A 23,011-nucleotide genomic window follows, 5' to 3' on the forward strand; every position below is an offset into this window, starting at 1 on the left:
ATTTTATGAGGCCACCATCACCCTAATAACAAAACCAGACAAAGATGCCACAAAAAGAGAAAACTACAGGCCAATATCACTCATGAATATAGATGCAAAAAATCCTCAACAAAATTCTAGCGAACAGAATCCAACAACATATTAAAAAGGTCATACATCATGACCAAGTGGGATTTATCCCAGGGATGCAAGGATTCTTCAATATTCATAAATCAATCAATGTGATACACCACATTAACTAATTGAAAGATAAAAACCATATGATTATCTCAATAGATGCAGAGGAAAGCTTTGACAAAATTCAACATCCATTTATGATAAAAATCCTCCAGAAAGCAGGCATAGAAGGAACATACCTCAACATAATAAAAGCTATATATGACAAACCCACATCAAACATTATCCTCAATGGTGAAAAATTGAAAGCATTTCCCCTAAAATCAGGAATAAGACAAGGGTGCCCACTCTCACCACTACTATTCAACATTGTTTTGGAAGTTTTAGCCACAGCACTCAGAGAAGAAAAAGAAACAAAAGGAATTCAGATTGGAAAAGAAGAAATAAAATTCACTGTTTGCAGATGACATGATCCTCTACATAGAAAACCCTAAAAACACCACCAGAAAATTACTAGAGCTAATCAATGAATATAGTAAATTTGCAGGATATAAAATTAACACACAGAAATCCCTTGCATTCCTATACACTAACAATGAGAAAACAAAAAGAGAAATTAAGGAAACAATTTCATTCACCATTGCAATGAAAAGAATAAAATGCTTAGAAATAAATCTACCTAAAGAAAGAATAAGACCTGAATATAGAAAACTATAAAACACTGATAAAAGAAATCAAAGATGACACAAATAGAGGGAGAAATATATCATGTTCATGGATCAGAAGAATCAATATAGTGAAAATGAGTATAGTATCCAAAGCAATCTATAGATTCAATGCAATACCTATCAAGCTACCAATGGTGTTTTCCAGAGAACTACAACAAATAATTTCACAATTTATATGGAAATACAAAAAACCTCGAATAGCCAAAGCAATCTTAAGAAAGAAGAATGGAACTGGAGCAATCAACCTGCCTGACTTCAGACTATACTACAAAGCTACAGTCATCAAGACAGTATGGTACTGGCACAAAGTACCATAGATCAATGGAACAAAATAGAAAGCTCAGAGATAAACCCACACACCTATGGACACCTTATCTTTGACAAAGGAGGCAAAAATATACAATGGAGAAAAGACAATCTCTTTTACAAGTGGTGCTGGGAAAACTGGTCAACCACTTGTGAAAGAATGAAACTAGAACACTAACACCATACACAAAAATAAACTCAAAATGGATGAAAGATCTAAACGTAAGACCAGAAACTATAAAACTCCTAGAGGAAAACATAGGCAAAACACTCTCCGACATAAATCACAGCAGGATCCTCTATGACCCATCTCCCAGAGTAATGGAAATAAAAGCAAAAATAAACAAATGGGACCTAATTAAACTCAAAAGCTTTTGCACAATGAAGGAAACTATTAGCAAGGTGAAAAACAGCCTTCAGAATGGGAGAAAATAATAACAAATGAAGCAACTGACAAAGAAATAATCTCAAAAATATATAAGCAGCACCTGCAGCTCAATTCCAGAAAAATAAGCGACCCAATCAAAAATGGGCCAAAGAACTAAACAGGCATTTCTCCAAAGAAGACATACAGATGGCTAACAGACACGTGAAAAGACACTCAACATTACTCAATATCAGAGAAATGCAAATCAAAACCACAATTAGGTACCATCTCATGCCAGCCATGATAACATGGCTGTTATCCAGAAGTCTACAAACAATAAGTACTGGAGTGGGTGCAGAGAAAAGGGAACCCTGTTACACTGTTGGTGGGAATGCAAACTAGTATAGTCACTATGAAGAATAGGGTGGAGATTCCTTTAAAAACTTCAAATAGAACTGCCATATGATTCAGCAATCCCACTGCTGGGAATACATACTGAGGAAACCAGAATTGAAAGAGACACATGTACCCCAATGTTCATTGCAGCACTGCTTACAATAGCTAGGACATGGAAGAAACCTATATGTCCATCAGTGAATGAATGGATAAGAAAGTTGTGGTACATATACATAATGGAATATTACTCAGCTATTAAAAAGAATGCTTTTGAATCAGTTCTAATGAGGTGGATGAAACTGGAACCTGTTATAAAGAGTGGAGTAAGTCAGAAAGAAAAACACCAATACAGTATATTAATGCATATATGTGGAATTTAGAAAGAGGAGCTACCCCGCATCCGAGGTTAGGTGTGGTGGCCGAGAGGAGCTACCCTAGTCCGAGGCCAGGGGTGGCGGCTGGGAGGACCTACCCCACCTCAAGGAGCGGTGGCTGCGCGGACACAGGAGGGCCTAGAGGAGCTATACCATGTTCAAGGTCAGAATGGGCGGTGGTGAGGAGATACCCCTCGTCCAAGGTAAGGAGCAGCGGCTGTGCTTTGCTGGAGCAGCCCTGAAGAGATACCCCACGTCCAAGGTAAGAGAAACCCAAGAAAGATGGTAGGTGTTTCAAGAGGGCATCAGAGGGCAGACATACTGAAACCATACTCACAGAAAACTAGTCAATATAATTACACTAGGACCACAGCCTTGTCTACTTCAATGAAACTACGCCATGCCCATGGGGCCACCCAAGATGGGCGGGTCATGGTGGAGAAGTCTGACAGAATGTGGTCTACTGGAGAAGGGAATGGCAAACCACTTCAGTATTCTTGCCTTGAGAACCCCATGAACAGTATGAAAAGGCAAAATGATAGGATACTGAAAGAGGAACTCCCCAGGCCAGTAGGTGCCCAATATGCTACTGGAGATCAGTGGAGAAATAACTCCAGAAAGAATGAAGGGATGGAGCCAAAACAAAAACAATACCCAGTTGTGGATGTGACTGGTGATAGAAGCAAGGTCCCATGCTGTAAAGAGCAATATTGCATAGGAACCTGGAATGTCAGGTCCATGAATCAAGGCAAATTGGAAGTGGTCAAACAAGAGATGGCAAGAGTGAATGTCAACATTCTAGGAATCAGCGAACTAAAATGGACTGGAATGGGTGAATTAAACTCAGATGGCCATTATATCTACTACTGCAGGCAGGAATCCCTAAGAAGAAATGGAGTAGCCATCATGGTCAACAAAAGAGTCCGAAATGCAGTACTTGGATGCAATCTCAAAACGACAGAATGATCTCTGTTCATTTCCAAGGCAAACCATTCAATATCACAGTAATCCAAGTCTATTCCCCAACCAGTAATGCTGAAGAAGTTGAAGTTGAAAGGTTCTATGAAGACCTACAAGACCTTTTAGAACTAACACCCAAAAAAGATGTCCTTTTCATTATAGGGGACTGGAATGCAAAAGTAGGAAGTCAAGAAACACCTGGAGTAACAGCCAAAATTGGCCATGGAATACAGAATGAAGCAGAGCAAAGACTAATAGAGCTTTGCCAAGAAAACGTTCTGGTCATAGCAAACACCCTCTTCCAACAACACAAGAGAAGACTCCACACATGGACATCACCATATGGTCAACACTGAAATCAGATGGATTATATTCTTTGCAGCCAAAGATGGAGAAGCTCTATACAGTCAACAAAAACAAGACCAGGAGCTGACTGTGACTCAGATCATGAACTCCTTATTGCCACATTCAGACTGAAATTGAAGAAAGTAGGGAAAACCACTAGACCATTCAGGTATGACCTACATCAAATCCCTTATGACTATACAGTGGAAGTGAGAAATAGATTTAAGGGACTAGATCTGATAGATAGAGTGCCTGATGATCTGTGGACTGAGGTTCGTGACACTGTACAGAAGACAGGGATCAAGACAATCCCCATGGAAAAGAAATGCAAAAAAGCAAAATGGCTGTCTGAGGAGGCCTTACAAATAGCTGTGAAAAGAAGAGAAGTGAAAAGCAAAGCAGAAAAAGAAAGATATAAGCATCTGAATGCAGAGTTCCAAAGAATAGCAAGAAGAGTTAAGAAAGCCTTCCTCAGTAATCAATACAAATAAATAGAAGAAAACAACAGAATGGGAAAGACTAGAGATCTCTTCAAGAAAATTAGAGATACCAAGGGAACATTTCATGTAAAAATGGGCTTGATAAAGGACAGAAATGATATGGATCTAACAGAAACAGAAGATATTAAGAAGAGGTGGCAAGAATACACAGAAGAAATGTACAAAAAAGATCTTCATGACACAGATAATCACGATGGTGTGATCACTCACCTAGAGCCAGACATCCTGGAATGTGAAGTCAAGTGGGCCTTAGAAAGCATTACTACGAACAAAGCTAGTGGAGGTGATGAAATTCCAGTGGAGATATTCCAAATCCTGAAAGATGATGCTGTGAAAGTGCTGCACTCAATATGCCAGCAAATTTGGAAAACTCAGCAGTGGCCACAGGACTGGAAAAGGTCAGTTTTTATTTCAATCCCAAAGAAAGGCAATGCCAAAGATGCTCAAACTACCACACAATTGCACTCATCTCACACGCTAGTAAAGTAATGCTCAAAATTCTCCAAGCCAGGCTTCAGCAATACGTGAACTGTGAACTTCCAGTTGTTCAAGCTGGTTTTAGAAAAGGCAGCGGAACCAGAGACCAAATTGCCAACATCCACCAGATCATCAAGAAAGCAACAGAGTTCCAGAAAAACATCAATTTCTGCTTTATTGACTATGGCAAAGCCTTTGACTGTATGTATCACAATAAACTGTGGAAAATTCTGAAAGAGATGGGAATACCAGACCACCTGATCTGCCTCTTGAGAAACCTGTATGCAGGTCAGGAAGCAACAGTTAGAACTGGACATGGAACAACAGACTGGTTCCAAATAGGCAAAGGAGTGCATCAAGGCTGTATATTGTCACCCTGCTTATTTAACTTATATGCAGAGTACATCATGAGAAATGCTGGGCTGGAAGAAGCACAAGCTGGAATCTAGATTGCTGGGAGAAATATCAATAACCTCAGATATGCAGATGACACCACCCTTATGGCAGAAAGTGAAGAACTAAAAAGCCTCTTGATGAAGATGAAAGAGGAGCATGAAAAAGTTGGCTTAAAGTTGAACATTCAGAAAACGAAGATCATGGCATCTGGTCCCATCACTTCATGGGAAATAGATGGGGAAACAGTGGAAACAGTGTCAGACTTTATTTTGGGGGCTCGAAAATCACTGCAGATGGTGACTGCAGCCATGAAATTAAAGGACGCTTACTCCTTGGAAGAAAAGTTATGACCAACCTAGATAGCATATTCAAAAGCAGAGACATTACTTTGCCAACAAAGGTTCATCTAATCAAGGCTATGGTTTTTCTGGTGTTCATGTATGGATGTGAGAGTTGGATGAAGAAAGTTGAGCGCTGAAGAATTGATGCTTTTGAACTGTGGTGTTGGAGAAGACTCTTGAGAGTTCCTTGGACTGCAAGGAGATCCAACCAGTCCATTCTGAAGGAGATCAGCCCTCGGAAATCTTTGGAGGGAATGATGCTGAAGCTGAAACTCCAGCACTTTGGCCATCTCATGCGAAGAGTTGACTCATTGGAAAAGACTCTGATGCTGGGAGGGATTGGGGGCAGGAGGAGAAGGGGACGACAGAGGATGAGATGGCTGGATGGCATCACTGACTCGATGGACATGAGTCTGAGTGAACTCCGGGAGTTGGTGATGGACAGGGAGGCCTGGCATGCTGCGATTCATGGGGTTGCAAAGAGTTGGACACGACTGAGTGACTGAACTGAACTGAAGAAAGATGGTAACAATGACCCTATATGAGAGACAACAAAACAGACACAGATGTAAAGAGCAGACTTTTGGGCTCTGTGGGAGAAGGCGAGGGTGGGATGATTTGAGAGAGTAGTATGAAACATGTATGTTACCATATGTGAAACAGATCACCAGTCCAGGTTCAATGCATGAGACAGGGTTCTCAGGCCCAGTGTACTGGGATGACCCTGAGGGATGGGATGGGAAGGAGGTGGGAGGTGGGTTCAGGATGGGGAGCACATGTACACCCTTGGCTGTTTCATGTCAATGTATGGGAAAAGCCACTACAATATTGTAAAGTAATTAGCCTCCAATTAAAATAAATAAATGAATTAAAAAAAAAAAAAAGATGGAAGGAGCTGGCTTCCTCTTGTAAGTCACTGGGGCTCAGAGAGGGTGGAAAGCCCTGGGCTAGGGGAGGACAGCCTGGGCTAGGGGCCAGGTGACCATCCACTCAGCTCTGAGTGGGACTCTTTCCTGCCTGGGACATCTGACCGGGAACCTAACTGTTAGATGCTCAGCTGTAATATTGCTTTAAAGAAAAACCCTTCTCTGACCAGCGATATGTTCTAATCTTTCCCCTTTTTACTTCATTTAGGCACAGAGCTGAAAGTGATTCAGTGATGCTTTTGATCATCCAGTTATGTAACTGTGTTCTCATTTCAGCATCCACACTGCTCTCTCTCTTCACTCTATTGAGTAACTTTTTAGCTGCCTATAACTTTGTGTTGTAAGAGCAACATAAACTCAGATTGAGCTCAAGCTCCAAATAAGAAATTCTGGAAGCTGTGTTCAGGTCTTTGCTGTATCCCTACCAGATATCCCAGTCACCCTCAGAACTCATCCAGTCTGGACACTGGGTGCTCACAGGGATGATACAGGTGAATTCTGGGGCTCATCACTCTGTCAGGAGGACCTGAAAACCCAGCTCCAGAGAGCAGAGAAAACTCACAAGAACAAGGCTCCCATTTCCACTCCACAGAGAGTGACATCAACACTGTTCATCGCAGACAGGGCTTCTGAACAGGAAGCAGACGTGGCTGTTCCCCCAGGGAAAGTCCTGGAGTGAACTCTTTGGCGTGGCCTCCCTCACCTGCTTCCCTGTCAGGAGATCAAAGTACAGCTGATTCTCTCCAGCAGGGATGGAAGGTGGGGTCGACTTTATAAACCAGGTATCATCTCATCCTTGAAAACCAGGGAACCCAAACACCCCATCACCTACTTCACCTCAAACCCTAGAGTTATAGTCCAGGGAATCTGGAGCCATGAAGATCTATCCTTTTTCTTTCAAACCCCATTAGGGATGAGAAGAATGCCAGGATGAGTGAACTTGAAGGTCTACCAAAAAGTTAAGTAGAACATGGGGAGAGGGGATGTCAAGGCTCTGTTGTTATGTTGCCCAAAGTAGCATCTTTTTCCCACAAGCACTGAGCTCGCTGTCTTGAAGCAGACTATGTCACAGCCATAGCTTCAGCCCACAGTCACATGTATAAACCTACTGTTCACAGGACTGACACCTGTGTTTCCCATAACCCTGAGGACATTTGGGAACACACCCCACAAGTGTGGGGTGCAGATCTTCCTTGACAGGGGAATCTCTCTGGCTGATAGCCCTGTTGCAGGTTATTATTCAAGCTATGTGAGACCTGCTAGTTTTGAATAAGTTCTCAGTTGCCTCTTGTTCAAGGTTCTAATGCCTTTGGTAGTGGCCAGAAGGCACTCTACAAGAATCTACTCAAGAAATCCTCTTGAGACCCCCAGAGACTAAGGGATTAAGAGCACTGACTGCCCAGTATTAACTATATTAACCCATCTAAGTGATAGATCTGGACATAAGACCCACACTATCTTATTCCCAAGGTTATGCTTTTAATCACAGCTGCAGTGTCTCAGAGGGAGAATAATCAGGGTTAAGAATGCCTGTGTGTGATGATGTGCATTTTTCTCCAGACTTTGTTATTTGTGTTCAGAAAACCACCAAATCTTACTCAGCTAATATCCAACAGCCTTAGCCATTATTGCATATCTTATTAATCACCTTGTGCTCAGTCGCTTCTGTTATGTCCAACTCTTTGCAATCCCATGGACTGTGTAGCCCACCAGGCTCCTCTGTCCATGGAATTCTCCATGGAAGAATACCTAGATCTTCCCAACCCAGGGATTGAACCCGCATCTCTGACATCCCCTGCATTTACAACTAGCACCATCTGGGAAGCCCCATTAATTACCTTATGTTGAACAAAGCCCCTGGGAATCTGGCATGAGAACCCCTTAAAACAGGTGTATTAGGATCATGGATTAGGATCATTCTCACTTTCTCAGTTGCTCAATCATGTCTGACTCTTTGAGACCCCATGGACTGTAGTCTGCCACACTCCTCTGTCCCTCGAATTATCCAGGCAAGAATACTGGAGTGGATTGCCATGTTCTCCTTCAGGGGATCTTCACAACCCAGGGATTGAACCTGTTTCCTGTGTCTCCTACATTGACAGGTGGATTCTTTATCAATGAGACACCTGGGAAGCCCTAAAATACACTATCAGTTACTATTTAGAGGAAGCAGCAATGTTATTATTTACAGCACAGACCTACCTCCCCAGGTTCGTAGGTGTCCAATATGCAACTGGAGAAGAGCAGAGAAATATCTCCAGAAGGAATGAAGAGGCTAAGCAAAAGCAGAGACAATGCCTAGTTGCAGACGTGTCTGGTGGTGAAAAAAAGTCCAATGATGTAAAGAACAATACTTCATAGGAACCTGGAATGTTGGGTCCATTAATCAAGGTAAATTGGAAGTGGTCAAATAGGTGCTGGATTGCAAGAGTGAACACTGGCATTTTTGGAATCAATGAACTAAAATGGATGGGAATAGGAGAATTTAATTCAGATGACCATTATATCTACTACTGTGGGAAAGAATCCATTAGAAGAAATGGAGTAGCGCTCATAGTCAACAAGAGTCCAAAATGCAGTGCTTGGATGCAATCTCAAAAATGAGAGAATGATCTCCATACATTTCCAAAGCAAAGCATACAATATCACAATAATCCAAACCTAAGCCCCAACCACTAATGCCAAGGAAGCTGAAGTTGAATGGCGCTATGAAGACCTATAAGACATTCTAGAATTAATACACACACATACACACACACACACACACACACACACACACACACACACAGTCATTTTCATCATAGGGGACTAGAATGCAAAAGTAGGAAGTCAAGAGATACCTGGAGTAACAGTTTGACCTTGGATTACAAAACAAAGCAGAGTAAAGGCTAACAGTTTGGCCAAGAGAACACACTGGTCATGGAAAACAACCTCTTCCAACAACACAAGAGAAGACTCTACACGTGGACATCACCAGATGGTCAATACTGAAATAAGATTGATTATATTCTTGGCAGCCAAAGATGCAGAAGCTCTATACAGTGAGCAAAAACAGGACCGGGAGTTGACTGTGGCTCAGATCATGAACTCCTTATTGCAAAAATCACACTTAAATTGAAAAAAGTATAGAAAACCACTAGACCATTCAGGTATAACCTAAATCAACCTAAGTCAAATCCCTTATGATTATACAGTAGAAGTAACAAATAGATTCAAGGGATTAGATCTGGTAGACAGAATGCCTGAAGAACTATGGACAGAGGTTCATGACACTGTACAGGAGGCGGTGATCAAAACCATCCCTGAGAAAAAGAGATGTGAAAAGGCAAAGTCGTTGTCTGAGGAGGCCTTACAAATATCTGAGAAAATAAGAGACTCTAAAGGCAAAGGAGAAAAGGAAAGATATGCTCATTTCAATGCAGAGTTCTAAAGAATATCAAGGTGAGATAAGAAAGCCTTCCTCAGTGATCAATGCAAAGAAATAGAGGAAAACAACAGATAAGAAAGACTAGAGATTTCTTCAAGAAAATTAGGTATAACAAAAGAACAGTTCATGTAAGGATGGGTGCAATAAAGGACAGAAATGGAATGAACCTAACAGAAGCAGAAGATAATCGGAAGAGGGGGCAAGAATACAAGAAGAACTATACAAAAATATCTTAATGACTTGGATAACCACTATGGTGGGATAAAAAACCTAGAGCCAGACATCCTGGAATGTGAAGTCAAGTGGGCCTTAGGAAACATCACTACAAACAAACCTTGTGCAGGTAATAGAATTCCAGTTGAGCTATTTCAAATCCTAAAAGATGATGCTGTTAAAGTGCTGCATTCAATATGCCAGCAAATTTGGAAAACTCAGTAGTGACCACAGGACTGGAAAATGTCAGTTTTCATTTCAATCCCAAAGAAGGGCAATGGCAAAGAATGTTCTAACTACCACACAGTAGCACTCATTTCACATGCTAGCAGGGTAATGCTCAAAACCCTTCAAGGCAGGCTTCAACACTATGTGAACCAAGAACTTTCATATGTACAAGCTTGATTTAGAAATGACAGAGGAACCAGAGATAAAATTGCCAACATTCATCAGATCATAGTAAAAGCAAGAGAATTACAGAAATACACCTATTTCTGCTTCATTGACTATGCTCAAGCCTTTGTGTGGATCACAATAAACTGAAATTTCTTCAAGAGATGGGAATACCACACCACCTTACCTACCTCCTAAGAAACCTGTACTCAGGTCAAGAGGCAACAGTTAGAACCAGACATGAAACAATAGACTGCTTCCAAACTGGGAAAAGAGTATGTCAAGGCTGTATATTGTCACCCTACTAATTTAACTTCTATGCAGAGTACATCATGCAAAATGTCAGACTGAATGAAGCACATACTGGAATCAAGATTGCTGGGAGAAATATCAAACTCAGATATGCAGATACCACCACCCTTATGGCAGAAAGTGAAGAGGAATGAAAGAGCCTCTTGATGGAGGTGAAAGAGGAGAGTGGAATATTTGGCAGGCAAACGTCTGTCTAGTCAAAGCTAGGGTTTTTTCAGAACAAGACCCAGTTTCCCTCTCAGTCAGTTTCTCCCATCAAGAAGCTTCCATAAGCCTCTTATCCTTCTCCATCAGAAGGCAGACAGACTGAAAACCACAGTCACAGAAAATTAACAAACCTGATCACATGGACCACAGCCTTGTCTAACTCAATGAAACTATGAGCCATGCTGTGTAGGGCCACCCAAGACAAACAGGTCATGGTGGAGAATTCTGACTAAACGTGGTCCACTGGAGAAGGGAATGGAAAACTACTGAGTATTCTTGCCTTGAGAACCCCATGAACAGTATGAAAAGGCAAAAAGATAGGACACTGCAAGATGAACTTCCCAGGTCAGTAGGTGCCCAATATGCTACTAGAGATCAGTGGAGATATAACTCCGGAAAGAATGAAGAGCCAAAGCAAAAACAACACCCAGTTGTGGATGTGACTGCTGATGCAAGTAAATCTGATGCTATAAAGAGCAATATTGCATAGGAATCTGGAATGTTATGTCCATGAATCAAGGCAAATTGGAAGTGGTCAAACAGGAGACGGCAAGAGTGAACATCGAAATGAATGAGTGAACATTGAAATGAATAAGTGAACAAAAATAGACTGGAATGGATAAATTTAACTCAGATGACCATTATATTTACTACTGTGGGCAAGAATCCCTTAGAAGAAATGGAGTAGCCATCACACTCAAGAGTCTGAATGCAGTACTTGGATGCAATCTCAAAAATGACAGAATGATTTCTGTTCATTTCCAAGGCAAACCATTCAATATCACAGTAATCCAAGTCTATACCCCAACCAGTAATGCTGAAGAAGCTGAAGTTCAATCGTTCTATGAAGACCTACAAGACCTTCTAGAACTAATACCCAAAAAAAGATGTCCTTTTCATTATAGGGGACTGGAGTGCAGAAGTAGGAAGTCAAGAAACACATGGAGTAACAGCCAAATTTGGCCTTGGAGTACAAAATGAAGCAGGGGAAAGCCTAATAGAGTTTTTCCAAGAGAACACACTGGTGATAGCAAATAACCTCTTCAAACACCACAAGAGAAGACTCTACACATTGACATCACCAGATGGCCAACACTGAAGTCATATTGATTATATGCTTTGCAGCCAAAGTTGGAGAAGCTCTATAGAGTCAGCAGAAAAAAGACCAGGAGCAGACTGTGGCTCAGATCATGAATGCCTTATTGCCAAATTCAGACTTAAATTCAAGAAAATAGGGAAAACTAGACCATTCAGGTATGATGCAAATCAAATCCCTTATGATTATACAGTGGAAGTGAGAAATAGATTCAAGGGATTAGATCAGATAGACAGAATGCCTGAAGAACTATGGGCAGAGGTTCCTGACATTGTACAGGAGGCAGGGATTAAGACCATCCCCAGGAAAAAGAAGTTCAAAAAGGCAAAATGGTTGTCTGAGGAGGTCTTTCAAACAGCTATGAAAAGAAGTTAAGCAAAAGGCAAAGGAGAAACGGAAAGATATACCCATTTGAATGTAGAGTACCAAAGAATAGCAAGGAGAGATAAGAGAACCTTCCTCAGTGATCAATGCAAAGAAATAGATGAAAACAATAGACTGGGAAAGACTAGAGATCTCTTCAAGAAAATTAGAGATACCAAGGGAATATTTCATGCAAAGATGGACACAATAAAGGACACAAATGGTATGGACCTAACAGAAGTAGAAGATACTAAGACAAGGTGGCAAGAAAACACAGAAGAGCTATACAAAAAAGATCTTCATGATCCAGATAACCACGATAGTGTGATCACAGTCACCTAGAGCCAGACATCCTGGAATGTGAAATCAAGTGGGCCTTAGGAAGCATCACGACCAATAAAGCTAGTGGAGGTGATGGAATTCCAGCTGACCTATTTCAAATCCTAAAAGAGGATGCTGTGTAAGTGCTGCACTCAATATGCCAGCAAATTTGGAAAACTCAGCAGTGGCCACAGGACTCGAAAAGGTCACTTTTCATTCCCATCCCAAAGAAAGGCAATGCCAAAGAATGCTACCACAAAACTGGACTCATCTCACATGCTGGCAAAGTAATGCTCAAAATTCTCCAAGCCAGGCTTCAATAGTAAGTGAACCATGAACTTCCAGATGTTTAAGCTGGATTTAGAAAAGGCAGAGGAACCAGAGATCAAATTGCCAATGCCCACTGGATCATCACTGGATCATCAACATCGATTGGATCATCAGAGTTCCAGAAAAATATCTATTTCTGCTTTACTGACTATGCCAAAGCCTTTGACTGTGTAGATCACAACAAACTGTGGAAAATTCTTCAAGAGATGGGAATACCAGACCACATTACCTGCCTCCTGAGAAATCTGTATGCAGGTCCGGAAGCAACAATTAGAACTGGACATGAAACAACAGACTGGTTCCAAATCGGGAAAGGAGTACATCAAGGCTGTATATTGTCACCCTGCTTATTTAACTTACATGCAGAGTACATCATGAGAAATGCTGGGCTAAAGGAAGCACAAGCTGGAATCAAGATTGCCAGGAGAAATATCAAGAACCTGAGACATACAGATGACATCACCCTTATGGCAGAAAGCAAAGAACTAAAGATTCTCTTGATGAAAGTGAAAGAGGAGAGTGAAAAAGTTGGCTTAAAGCTCAACATTCAGAAAACAAAGATCATGGCATCCAGTCCCATAACTTCATGGTTTGGGGAAACAATGGAAACAGTGAGAGACATTAATTTCTTGGGCTCCAAAATCACTGCAGATGGTGACTGCAGCCAGGAAATTAAAAGAAGCTTGCTCTTTGGAAGAAAAGCTATGACCAAACTAGACAGCATATTAAAAAGCAGAGACATTACTTTGCCAACAAAGGTCCATCTAGTCAAAGCTATATTTTTTCCTGTAGTCATGTATGGATGTGAGTATTGGACTATAAAGAAAGCTGAGTGCAGAAGAATTGATGCTTTTGAACTGTGGTGTTGGAGGAAACTCTTGAGAGCCCCTTGGACTGCACAGAGATCCAACCAGTCCATCCTAAAGGAAATCAGTCCTAAATATTCATTGGAAGGACTGATGCTGAAGGTGAAACTCCAATACTTTGGCTACCTGATGCCAAGAACTGACTCATTGGAAAAGACCCTGATTCTGGGGAAGATTGAAGGTGGGAGGAGAAGGGGATAACAGAGGATGAGATGGTTGGATGGCATCACCAACTCAGTGGACATGAGTTTGAGTAAACTCCAGGAGTTGGTCATGGACAGGGAGGCCTGGCGTGCTGCTGTCCATAGAGTTGCAAAGAGTCAGACAGGACTGAACTGAATTGAACTGATGGTTTTTCTAGTAGTCATATATAGATGTTAGAGTAGGACCATAAAGAAAGCTTAACACAGAAGAACTGATATTTTTGAACTGTGGTGTTGGAGAATACTCTTGAAAGTCCCTTGGACTGCAAGGAGATCAAACCAGTCAATCCTAAAAGAAATCAACCCTAAATAGTCATTGGAAGAACTGATGCTCAAGCTTAAGCTGCACTACTTTGACTGCCTGATGTGAAGAGCTGACTCATTGGAAAAGACCGTGATGATGGGAAAGATTGAAGGCAGGAGGAGAAGTAGATGACAGAGGATGAGATAGTTGGATGGCATCACCAACTCAGCCAACATGGGTTTGAGCAAACTCTGGGAGGTAATGAAGGACGGAGAAGCTTGGTGTGCTGCAGACCATGAGGTCTTGGACTTGAATTAGGGACCTAACACTACCACCGCCAGCAGCTAGAGAGAAAACATAAACAGTTCTAATCCACTGGCCACCACATGTGGTTATCTAGGGTGTGCAGGAGGAGTACCTGGATTAAATTCATTGTCTAACTTACTGCAGCCTACTAGGTGCAAAAAATCCAAATATTCCACAGTGATGGTGCCAAAGTCCTCAGACTCTCCAGAACAAATATTGAGAAAATTCTGTACTGCTTCTTGATAAAAGCCTCAGGAGAAATTCTTCTTTCCACTTTCATATGAATGGGTGATGGCCCTTGTCCCAGGCAAAAATTTCTGTCAAACATTTTTTCTGGAATAAACCCTCTTTGAACGTACAATAGACCTGCTTTGCAACAAAACTGTTGAATGACTTCCTTTCATGGATGGCCTCAAAGTATAAAACATCTGAAGCCTTGACTACACAGAAGATTGGATGGAGCTCATCGCTTCCTCTTCTGCCTCCCCAGGTCCTACCATCCTACCAAGTCATCAGCAGAATGTCACACACACTTGGACTCTACTGCTCTCCCTCCATCCAAACACCTCACAAGACCAGACCTCATGGGAGGTCACCTGCTTCTCTTGATGAATGAAAATTTCTTTTATAGATTTTATGAAATTGATGATCACTATCCTTTTCACAAATAAAGATAAGTACCTCAAGTGTTTACCATTAAAAACAAAACACACAATTGCCACACACACACACACACACACAAAACTCCTTTGACTGGATTAACTGAAACTTTTTTCCATTTAGTAAGTATAGAGAATCATAGGATTCAATATGCTTCTGTTCTTGGCTTGGTTTCTAGAAAGTAAAGTTGGTATTAATTTGCAATAATTATTCATGTTTGAGGTCTCTGCTACAAACATATTCTCTCCTTACTTTTTAGCTATTGTTTTTATAACTTAAAGAATATGTAACAATGTATTTTCTTCATTATTTATTAATATTGATGAAATGTATGCATTAAGAATGACATAAATTCAATTCTTCCATCATCTGTGATTACCTGTAGAATAGAATAATTAATCATAAAATGTGTTCCCCATTATTTTGTTTTTTGGCTGCACCTTGCAGCCAAAACCAAGACCTTGCAGGATCTAGTTCCACAACCAGGGACTGAAGTAGTGGCTCCCACAGTGGAAGCACAGAGTCTTAACCACAGGACCTCCAGGGAAGTCCCTGTTCCCCATTATTCTAAAACTAGGAAGGTGTATGGAGTAATCAACTAAATGCATACTGAACAGATCCCCATCCTGTGTTCTCATAGGGGATTATTTTCAGCATCATTTATATAAATAGTTTTGAGAAAGGGGTATACAAACAGTGTGGTATCACCCAAATACTGGTAATGATAAAGAACAAACCTGAAACTAACAGGGCTTATCTTTTCAATAGAGCTTCCCTGGTGGCTCAGACATTAAAGAATCCACCAGCAATGCAGGAGACCTGGGTTCAACACCTGGGTCAGGAAGATCCTCTGGAGAATGGAACGGCTACCCACTCCAGTATTCTTGCCTGGAGAATTCATGGACAGAGGAGCCTGGTGGGCTACAGTCCATGGGGTCACAAAGAGAGTCGACATAACTAATGACTAACACACATCTTTTCAATACATTTAACAATTACAATTTACTTGAATGTGCTAAACAATGTATTTTTCAAATATATCACTTCTGACACGTATTTCCTGAGGTCTCCTAATCTTTTCCTTTCCTTGTCAGGTCTGGTAACTTCAGGAGAATAAAAATCCTCTATATTAGTTCCAACATGATGAAATACTTTCAAGAACAGTATTCACAGGGTGGATACTCTTGTGTAAGGAAGTGTGTCGTGAACAAGACAGAAATGGTCCCTGTCCTCATGGTGCTCACATCTGTCCTCCTTGGGCTAAAATGCAAAGTGCAGCTGACCCACCATCAGCTCCATTTACCTTAAGGGCCAAACCTACTCTCAGGGGCCATAACTTTCAATCACTTAATGTTAACAGTAAGAAATTCCACAGAACAGTCTAAGGAATTTCAGGGGTCTGGTTAATTGCCGTACAAATGGAAGCCAGCAGGCACTGTCATCCCAAACTGAGAGCCCAGGTACTCACTTGTACATTCCAGGCGTTTCACATCTCGTGATGTCTCTAAGAAATATCGCCAAAGAACAAAGAAAAGGGTGCCAAGGGGAATCACAGGTATAGCAATCCAAGGAATTGCAGTCACCATCACACCCACCACACCAATCACAAGTAGAAATGTCTGAAATAGTGAAAATACAGAGGCCTTCATGTCAAGGATACTTTCCAAAGATAAACTTTAATGATTTGCTCTTAAGATTAAACTCCTTTCCTTGAAAGACTTGTTTGAACAGCAGGGAATGCTTTCCCTTCCAAAGAAATAAAATTATAGTTGGCCCTCATGATATTTGTTGCATGCACCAACACTTTGATAAGAACTTTCTAGGTATCAGCTCTCCTGATACACTCAGTAGTCCTTTGAGGCAGGCATGACTAGTTTCAACAGATTAGAATATTTGAGGTTCAGAGAGTAGGAGTTGAATCCCAAACTATCAGGAGTCATCAGGTGTTACTAAAAAGATGAGTGAGCAGGTATCACAGATGAGGAATCTAGACACCTTAGCTATGCATGTAGGGATAAAGAAGTGGTTAATTACAAGTTCAGTGTAAAATATTCAGTAATAGTATTTTCTAAGTTTAGAAATGGAGGAGTGAGGCACAGGGTGAGAAGAAGCAACTTGATGGAGACTAAGTCATGGAGCTGGGAAGCCCATGTCATGTGCCATTACAACACATTTAAACCCCCAACATACAGCCATCCTTCTATCATTAGACTAAGTATTCAGTTCAGTTCAGTTCAGTCGCTCAGTCATGTCTGACTCTTTGTCACCCCATGGACTATATCATGCCAGGCTCCCATGTCATTCACCAACTCTTGGAGCTTGCTCAAACTCATGCCCATCGAGTCGGTGATGCCATCCCACTATCTCATCCCCTATCATCCCCTTCTCCTTCTGCCTTCAATATTTCCCAGCATCAGGGTCTTTTTCCAATGAATCAGTTCTTTGCATCAGGTGGCCAAAGTATTGGAGCTTTAGCATCAGTCCTTCCAATGCATATTCAGGACTGATTTCATTTAGGATTGACTGGTTTGGTCTCCTTGCAGTCCAAAGGACTCTCAAGAGTATTCTCCAAGCTCAGCTTTGTTTAGAGTCCAATTCTCACATCCATACCTGACTACTGGAAAAACAATAGCTTTGACTAGATGGACCTTGGTCAGCAAAGTAACGTATCTGCTTTTTAATATGCTGTCTAGGTGGGGCATAGCTTTTCTTCCAAGGAGCAAACATCTTTTAATTTCATGGCCACAGTCACCATCTGCAGTGACTTTGGAGCCCAAGAAAATAAAGCCTGTCACTGTTTCCATTGTTTCCCCATCTACTGGCCATGAAGTGATGATGGGACTGGATGCCATGATCTTAGTTTTCTGAATGTTGAGCTTTAAGCCAACTTTTTCACTCTTCTTTTTCAATGTCATCAAGAAGTTCTTTAGTTCTTCTTCGCTTTCTGCCATAAGGGTGGGGTCATCTGCATATCTCCAGTTCTTGATATTGCTCCTGGCAATCTTGATTCCAGCTTGTGCTTCATCCAGCCTAGCATTTCACATTATGTACTCTGCATGTAAGTTAAATAATCAGGGTGACAATATACAGCCTTGACATACTCCTTTCCCGATTTGGAACCAGTCTGTTGTTCCATGTCCAGTCCTAACTGTTGCTTCCTGACCTGCATACACAGTTCTCAGGAGGAAGTTCAGGTGGTCTGGTATTCCCATCTCTTGAAGAATGTTCCAGTTTGTTGTGATCCACACAGTGAAAGGCTTTGGCATAGTCCATAAAGAAGAAGTAGATGTTTTTCTGGAACTCTCTTGCTTTTATGATGATCCAACAGATGTTGGCAATTTGATCTCTGGTTCCTCTGCCTTTTCTAAATCCAGGTTGAACATCTGAAAGTTTATGGTTCATGTATTGTTGAAGCCTGGCTTGGAGAATTTTGAGCATTACTTTGCTAGCATGTGAGATGAGTGCAATTGTGTGGTAGTTTGACCATTCTTTGACATTGCCTTTCTTTGGGATGGAAATGAAAACTGACATTTTCCAGTCCTGTGGCCACTGCTGAGTTTTCCAAATTTGCTGGCATATCGAGTGCAGCACTTTCACAGTATCATCTTTCACGATTTGAAATAGCTCAACTGGAATTCCATCACCTCCACTAGCTTTGTTTGTAGTCATGCTTCCTAAGGCCCACTTGACTTCACATTCCAGGACGTCTGGCTCTAGGTGAGTGATCACACCATCGTGATTATCTGGGTCATGAAGATCTTCTTTGTACAGTTCTTCTGTGTATTCTTGCCACCTCTTCTTAATATCTTCTGCTTCTGTTAGGTCCATACCATTTCTGTCCTTTATCGAGCCCATCTTTGCATGAAATGTTCCCTTGGTATCTCTAATTTTCTTGAAGAGATATCTAGTCTTTCCCATTCTATTTTTTCTCTCTATTTCTTTACACTTATCACTGGGGAAGGTTTTCTTATCTCTCCTTGGTATTCTTTGGAACTCCACATTCAAATGTGTATATCTTTCTTTTTCTCCTTTGCTTTTAGCTTCCCTTCTTTTTACAGCTATTTATAAGGTCTCCTCAGACAGCCATTTTGCTTTTTTGAATTTCTTTTTCCTGGGGATTGTCTTGATCCCTGTCTCCTGTACAATGTCATGAACCTCCGTCCTTAGTTCATCAGGCACTCTATCAGATCTAGTCCCTTAAATCTATTTCTCACTTCTACTATATAGTCATAAAGGATTTGATTTAGGTCATACCTTAATGGTCTAGTGGTTTTCCTCACTTTCTTCAATTTCAGTCTGAATTTGGCAATAAGATCTGAGCCACAGTCAGCTCCCAGTCTTGTTTTTGCTGACTGTGTAGAGCTTCTCCATTTTGGCTGCAAAGAATATAATCAATCTAATTTTGGTGTTGACCATCTGGTAATGTCCATGTGTAGAATCTTCTCTTGTGTTGTTGGAAGAGGGTGTATGCTATGACCAGTACATTCTCTTGGCAGAACTCTATTAGCCTTTGCCCTGCTTCATTCTGTACTCCAAGGCCAATTTACCTGTTACTCCAGGTATTTCTTGACTTCCTACTTTTGCATTCCAGTCCCCTACAATGAAAAGGACATCTTTTTGGGGTGTTAGTTCTAGTAGGTCTTAGAGGTCTTCATAGAACTGTTCAACTTCAGCTTCTTCAGCATTACTGGTTGGGGCATAGACTTGGATTACCATGATATTGAATGGTTTGCCTTGGAAACGAAAAGAGATCATTCTGTCGTTTTTGAGATTGCATCCAAGTACTGCATTTTGGACTCTTTTGTTGACCACGATGGCTACTCCATTTCTTTTAAGGCATTCCTGCCCACAGTAGTAGATCCAATGGTAATCTGAGTTAAATTCACCCATTCCAGTCCATCTTATTTCGCTGATTCATAGAATGTATATGTGCACTCTTATCATCTCCTGCTTGACCACTTCCAATTTGCCTTGATTCATGGACATAACAATCCAGGTTCCTCTGTAATATTGCTCTTTACAGCATCGAACCCTGCTTCTATCTCCAGTCTCACCCTCAATTGGGTGTTGTTTTTGCTTTGGCTCCATCCCTTCATTCTTTTTGGAGTTATTTCTCCACTGATCTCCAGTAGCATATTGGGCACCTACTGATCTAGGGAGTTCATCTTTCAGTGTCCTATCTTTTTGCACTTTCATACTGTTCATGGGGTTCTCAAGGCAAGAATACTGAAATGGTTTGCCATTCCCTTCTCCAGTGAACCACATTCTGTCAGAATCACAGTTGATGGAAATTTTGACCAAAAAGAAGCTGGGATAAGAAGGTTGAGATGCTTGTCTGAGTTAACACTGGTTGTTCTGAGTCCTCTCAGCACCAGCACCTGAATCCTGTGCTTACCAGCCCAGGGCCTCGCCAACTTGTCACCCAGGGTCCCTGGCCCTGATGCATCTCTAAGGGATGGGTTGGTAGGTAATGCCTGTATCACAGAGATTCGTGTTTTATCATTTCACAGCTTGCCGGGTGCCAGCACGGGAGTTCCCACCCATGACAAGGTCATGCGGGAGAGCCCTGATAGGCAAGGCGAGTCAGGGCTCAAGGGCCCCCCTGGATCTGCCTGAGCGTCTACTCCAAAACCAGAATCTGTCTGTTTTACTATTTTATGACTTTTACCAACTCCTCTGACATTAACGGGGGGCTATCCCCAACCACCTTTCTCTGAAGAAAATTAGCTTAGAGCTCTAGTTAATAAGTCTCCTGGGCATAATAGGAGTGTTTCAATTCAAACCCCTCTGATGACTTTCTAGCTTGCCTGACAGGTTTGTTCAGATTCCTGCGGCTATGCATGTGATTGTTCACAGCCTCCCAACCGTGAGAGGTACGGGAAGCTTAAGATATTCTAACAACGCAGATCTTCTCAGAGAGTTAAAATTGTTAGAATAGAATTAGTACAGGATTTCTTTGTTGAGCTAATGCTTGCTGCCAAGTTTCCATATGCCTTACCTACTATGTCCCTGGGAGTGTATTGATTAATATAGTTGGTATATAGAAATGTAAGTAATAGCTTTAATGTTTATAACCTTGGACCCTTGAGTTAATTCTTTTCTTGTTATAGCCCACCACACTTTTGCCCTATAGGAATGCAACTTTATCTAATGCTTTCAGAGGGTGGCGCCTGTCTTTAGAATAATCACCTTTAGAGAAAAATAAGTTTTCTGAAGAAAGGGTCATAAAATGCTAACAGGCCTCCTGGCCAGAAGATGATGCAAATCACCTAAAGCTTTTGCATAGATAAGTTTGCAGAAAGAAAGCCTGGCTTCGATAAGGATCAAGGACTGCTGACCTTGCATGACTCTACCCCCCCTCCCCCATTATCCTCTATGCACAACTTAAGGTATAAAAACTACTTTGGAAAATAAAGTGTGGGCCTTGCTCATCAGGCTTGGTCTCACCGTGTCATTCTTGCTTCCTTTTCTTTCCTTTTCTTCTCTGTTCTTCCTTCAGGATGAATGACTGGAGCGTGGGGGCTCTCTGAGACTACTTATTTGCCTGGATTTCTAAGACCCACTCAAGAAGGTGCCTAAGAGGGGGCACCTTCCGCGATTCAAGAGACTGCCTGCGGCCTCCATAGTCCTAGCAAGTTCGGTGTCATGAACTTCATTAGTTTCCCATGTAAACCAGTCATATCACACCTCTGATCTCTCTGCTGTGCTATCCTTTACACCAATGCCGTCCTCCCAAGGGAATCCCTGGATCCAACTGGGGCTGGACCCCAGTAACAGCTCTTCCTGATCAGCTTTCTCAGAGGATCCTCACAACTACCTTGTGAATGAGCAAAGTAAGTACTATCGTTTCTATTTACAGATAGGACATGAAGTTGGAAGGCCACGTGGTGTCCTAAGTTTTCCTAAGGTATTATAGGTCATGGAGAAAGCCAGGAACAGTTTGCAGTCGTGGAATTCCAGACCCACCATTGCAGGTAGAGGAGTCTGGAAGGAGGAGGAAATGTCCAGAATTGTGACTCTGTGGCCAAGAACCCTTGTGAACCAAAACTGCATCTGTGTCATGGTATCAATATAAAAAAAAGTTAAGAGGATAGAATTCTGAAAGAATAAATTCTAATCATAAATGGGGAAAAACAGGGCTGTCTGTTCTCTCTTCTATTAGACCTACAGATGAACAATTTCTTAACAACCACTGGTTTAACTGTGCATCCCACCCTTTTACAACCTTCATATTCATGGGGAAGGGTCCTTCCAGCTCCTTCCACATCTGATCTTAAGTAAAGTCACTGGGGGTGTTATCAGTGGTTGTCAGGGGAAAAAAATCTGCTGAAATTTCAATTAGGAAAAACCCCAATTACAGTTTAGCAGATTCACATTATTTGATTGGACAATATTCACCAGTTTCAGTAATCTGTTTTTCTATATAATTTAAAGCCTTTAATGATTAACCCAGCCTGGCAGATAACCTGGGAAGCAGAGGTAAGATCAAAATGAAGGGAACTATGCCAACGCTCTTTCCTTGAATACCAATTATAGACTGGTAACTTGTTCTCAAAAGCTCCTGCTCCCTAGCTTAAGTTAAGTCCTTCAGATTTCATGCCCCTAAATTCTAAAGCAATTCAAATAGACTTTCTCTAAGATTTTTTTTTCTACTTGCAGATCATACTATATATAGTCTCACAGAGGATTAAGTATTATATTATTCAAACATATGTATATAATATATGGGTTTACATCTATATTTGTGTGTGTATATATATGTATACATATTTGTGCATCTTTTATTTATTGCCAGCTCTCTCAAAGCCTTTACAGAAGTTGGTAGAAGGCAACAATA

At 41.3% G+C, this 23,011-nt stretch overlaps 1 protein-coding gene across 1 annotated transcript in view; it reads right to left on the reverse strand.

Annotated features, from left to right (window-relative positions):
* LOC147361956 (ATP-binding cassette sub-family C member 4-like) overlaps positions 1-23,011 on the reverse strand; it is a 221,063-nt gene that overhangs the window by 55,405 nt on the left and 142,647 nt on the right. The window contains exon 22 of the mRNA XM_086328633.1: positions 16,643-16,793. Within this exon, the coding sequence (XP_086184759.1) occupies positions 16,643-16,793 (151 nt within the window). The remainder of the gene's footprint in view (positions 1-16,642; positions 16,794-23,011) is intronic.

The sequence above is a fragment of the Bos grunniens genome, chromosome 12, assembly GCF_055505025.1.
Source record: "Bos grunniens cultivar Pamir isolate PY7600 chromosome 12, Bosgru_T2T1.0, whole genome shotgun sequence".
Taxonomy (NCBI): domain Eukaryota; kingdom Metazoa; phylum Chordata; class Mammalia; order Artiodactyla; family Bovidae; genus Bos; species Bos grunniens.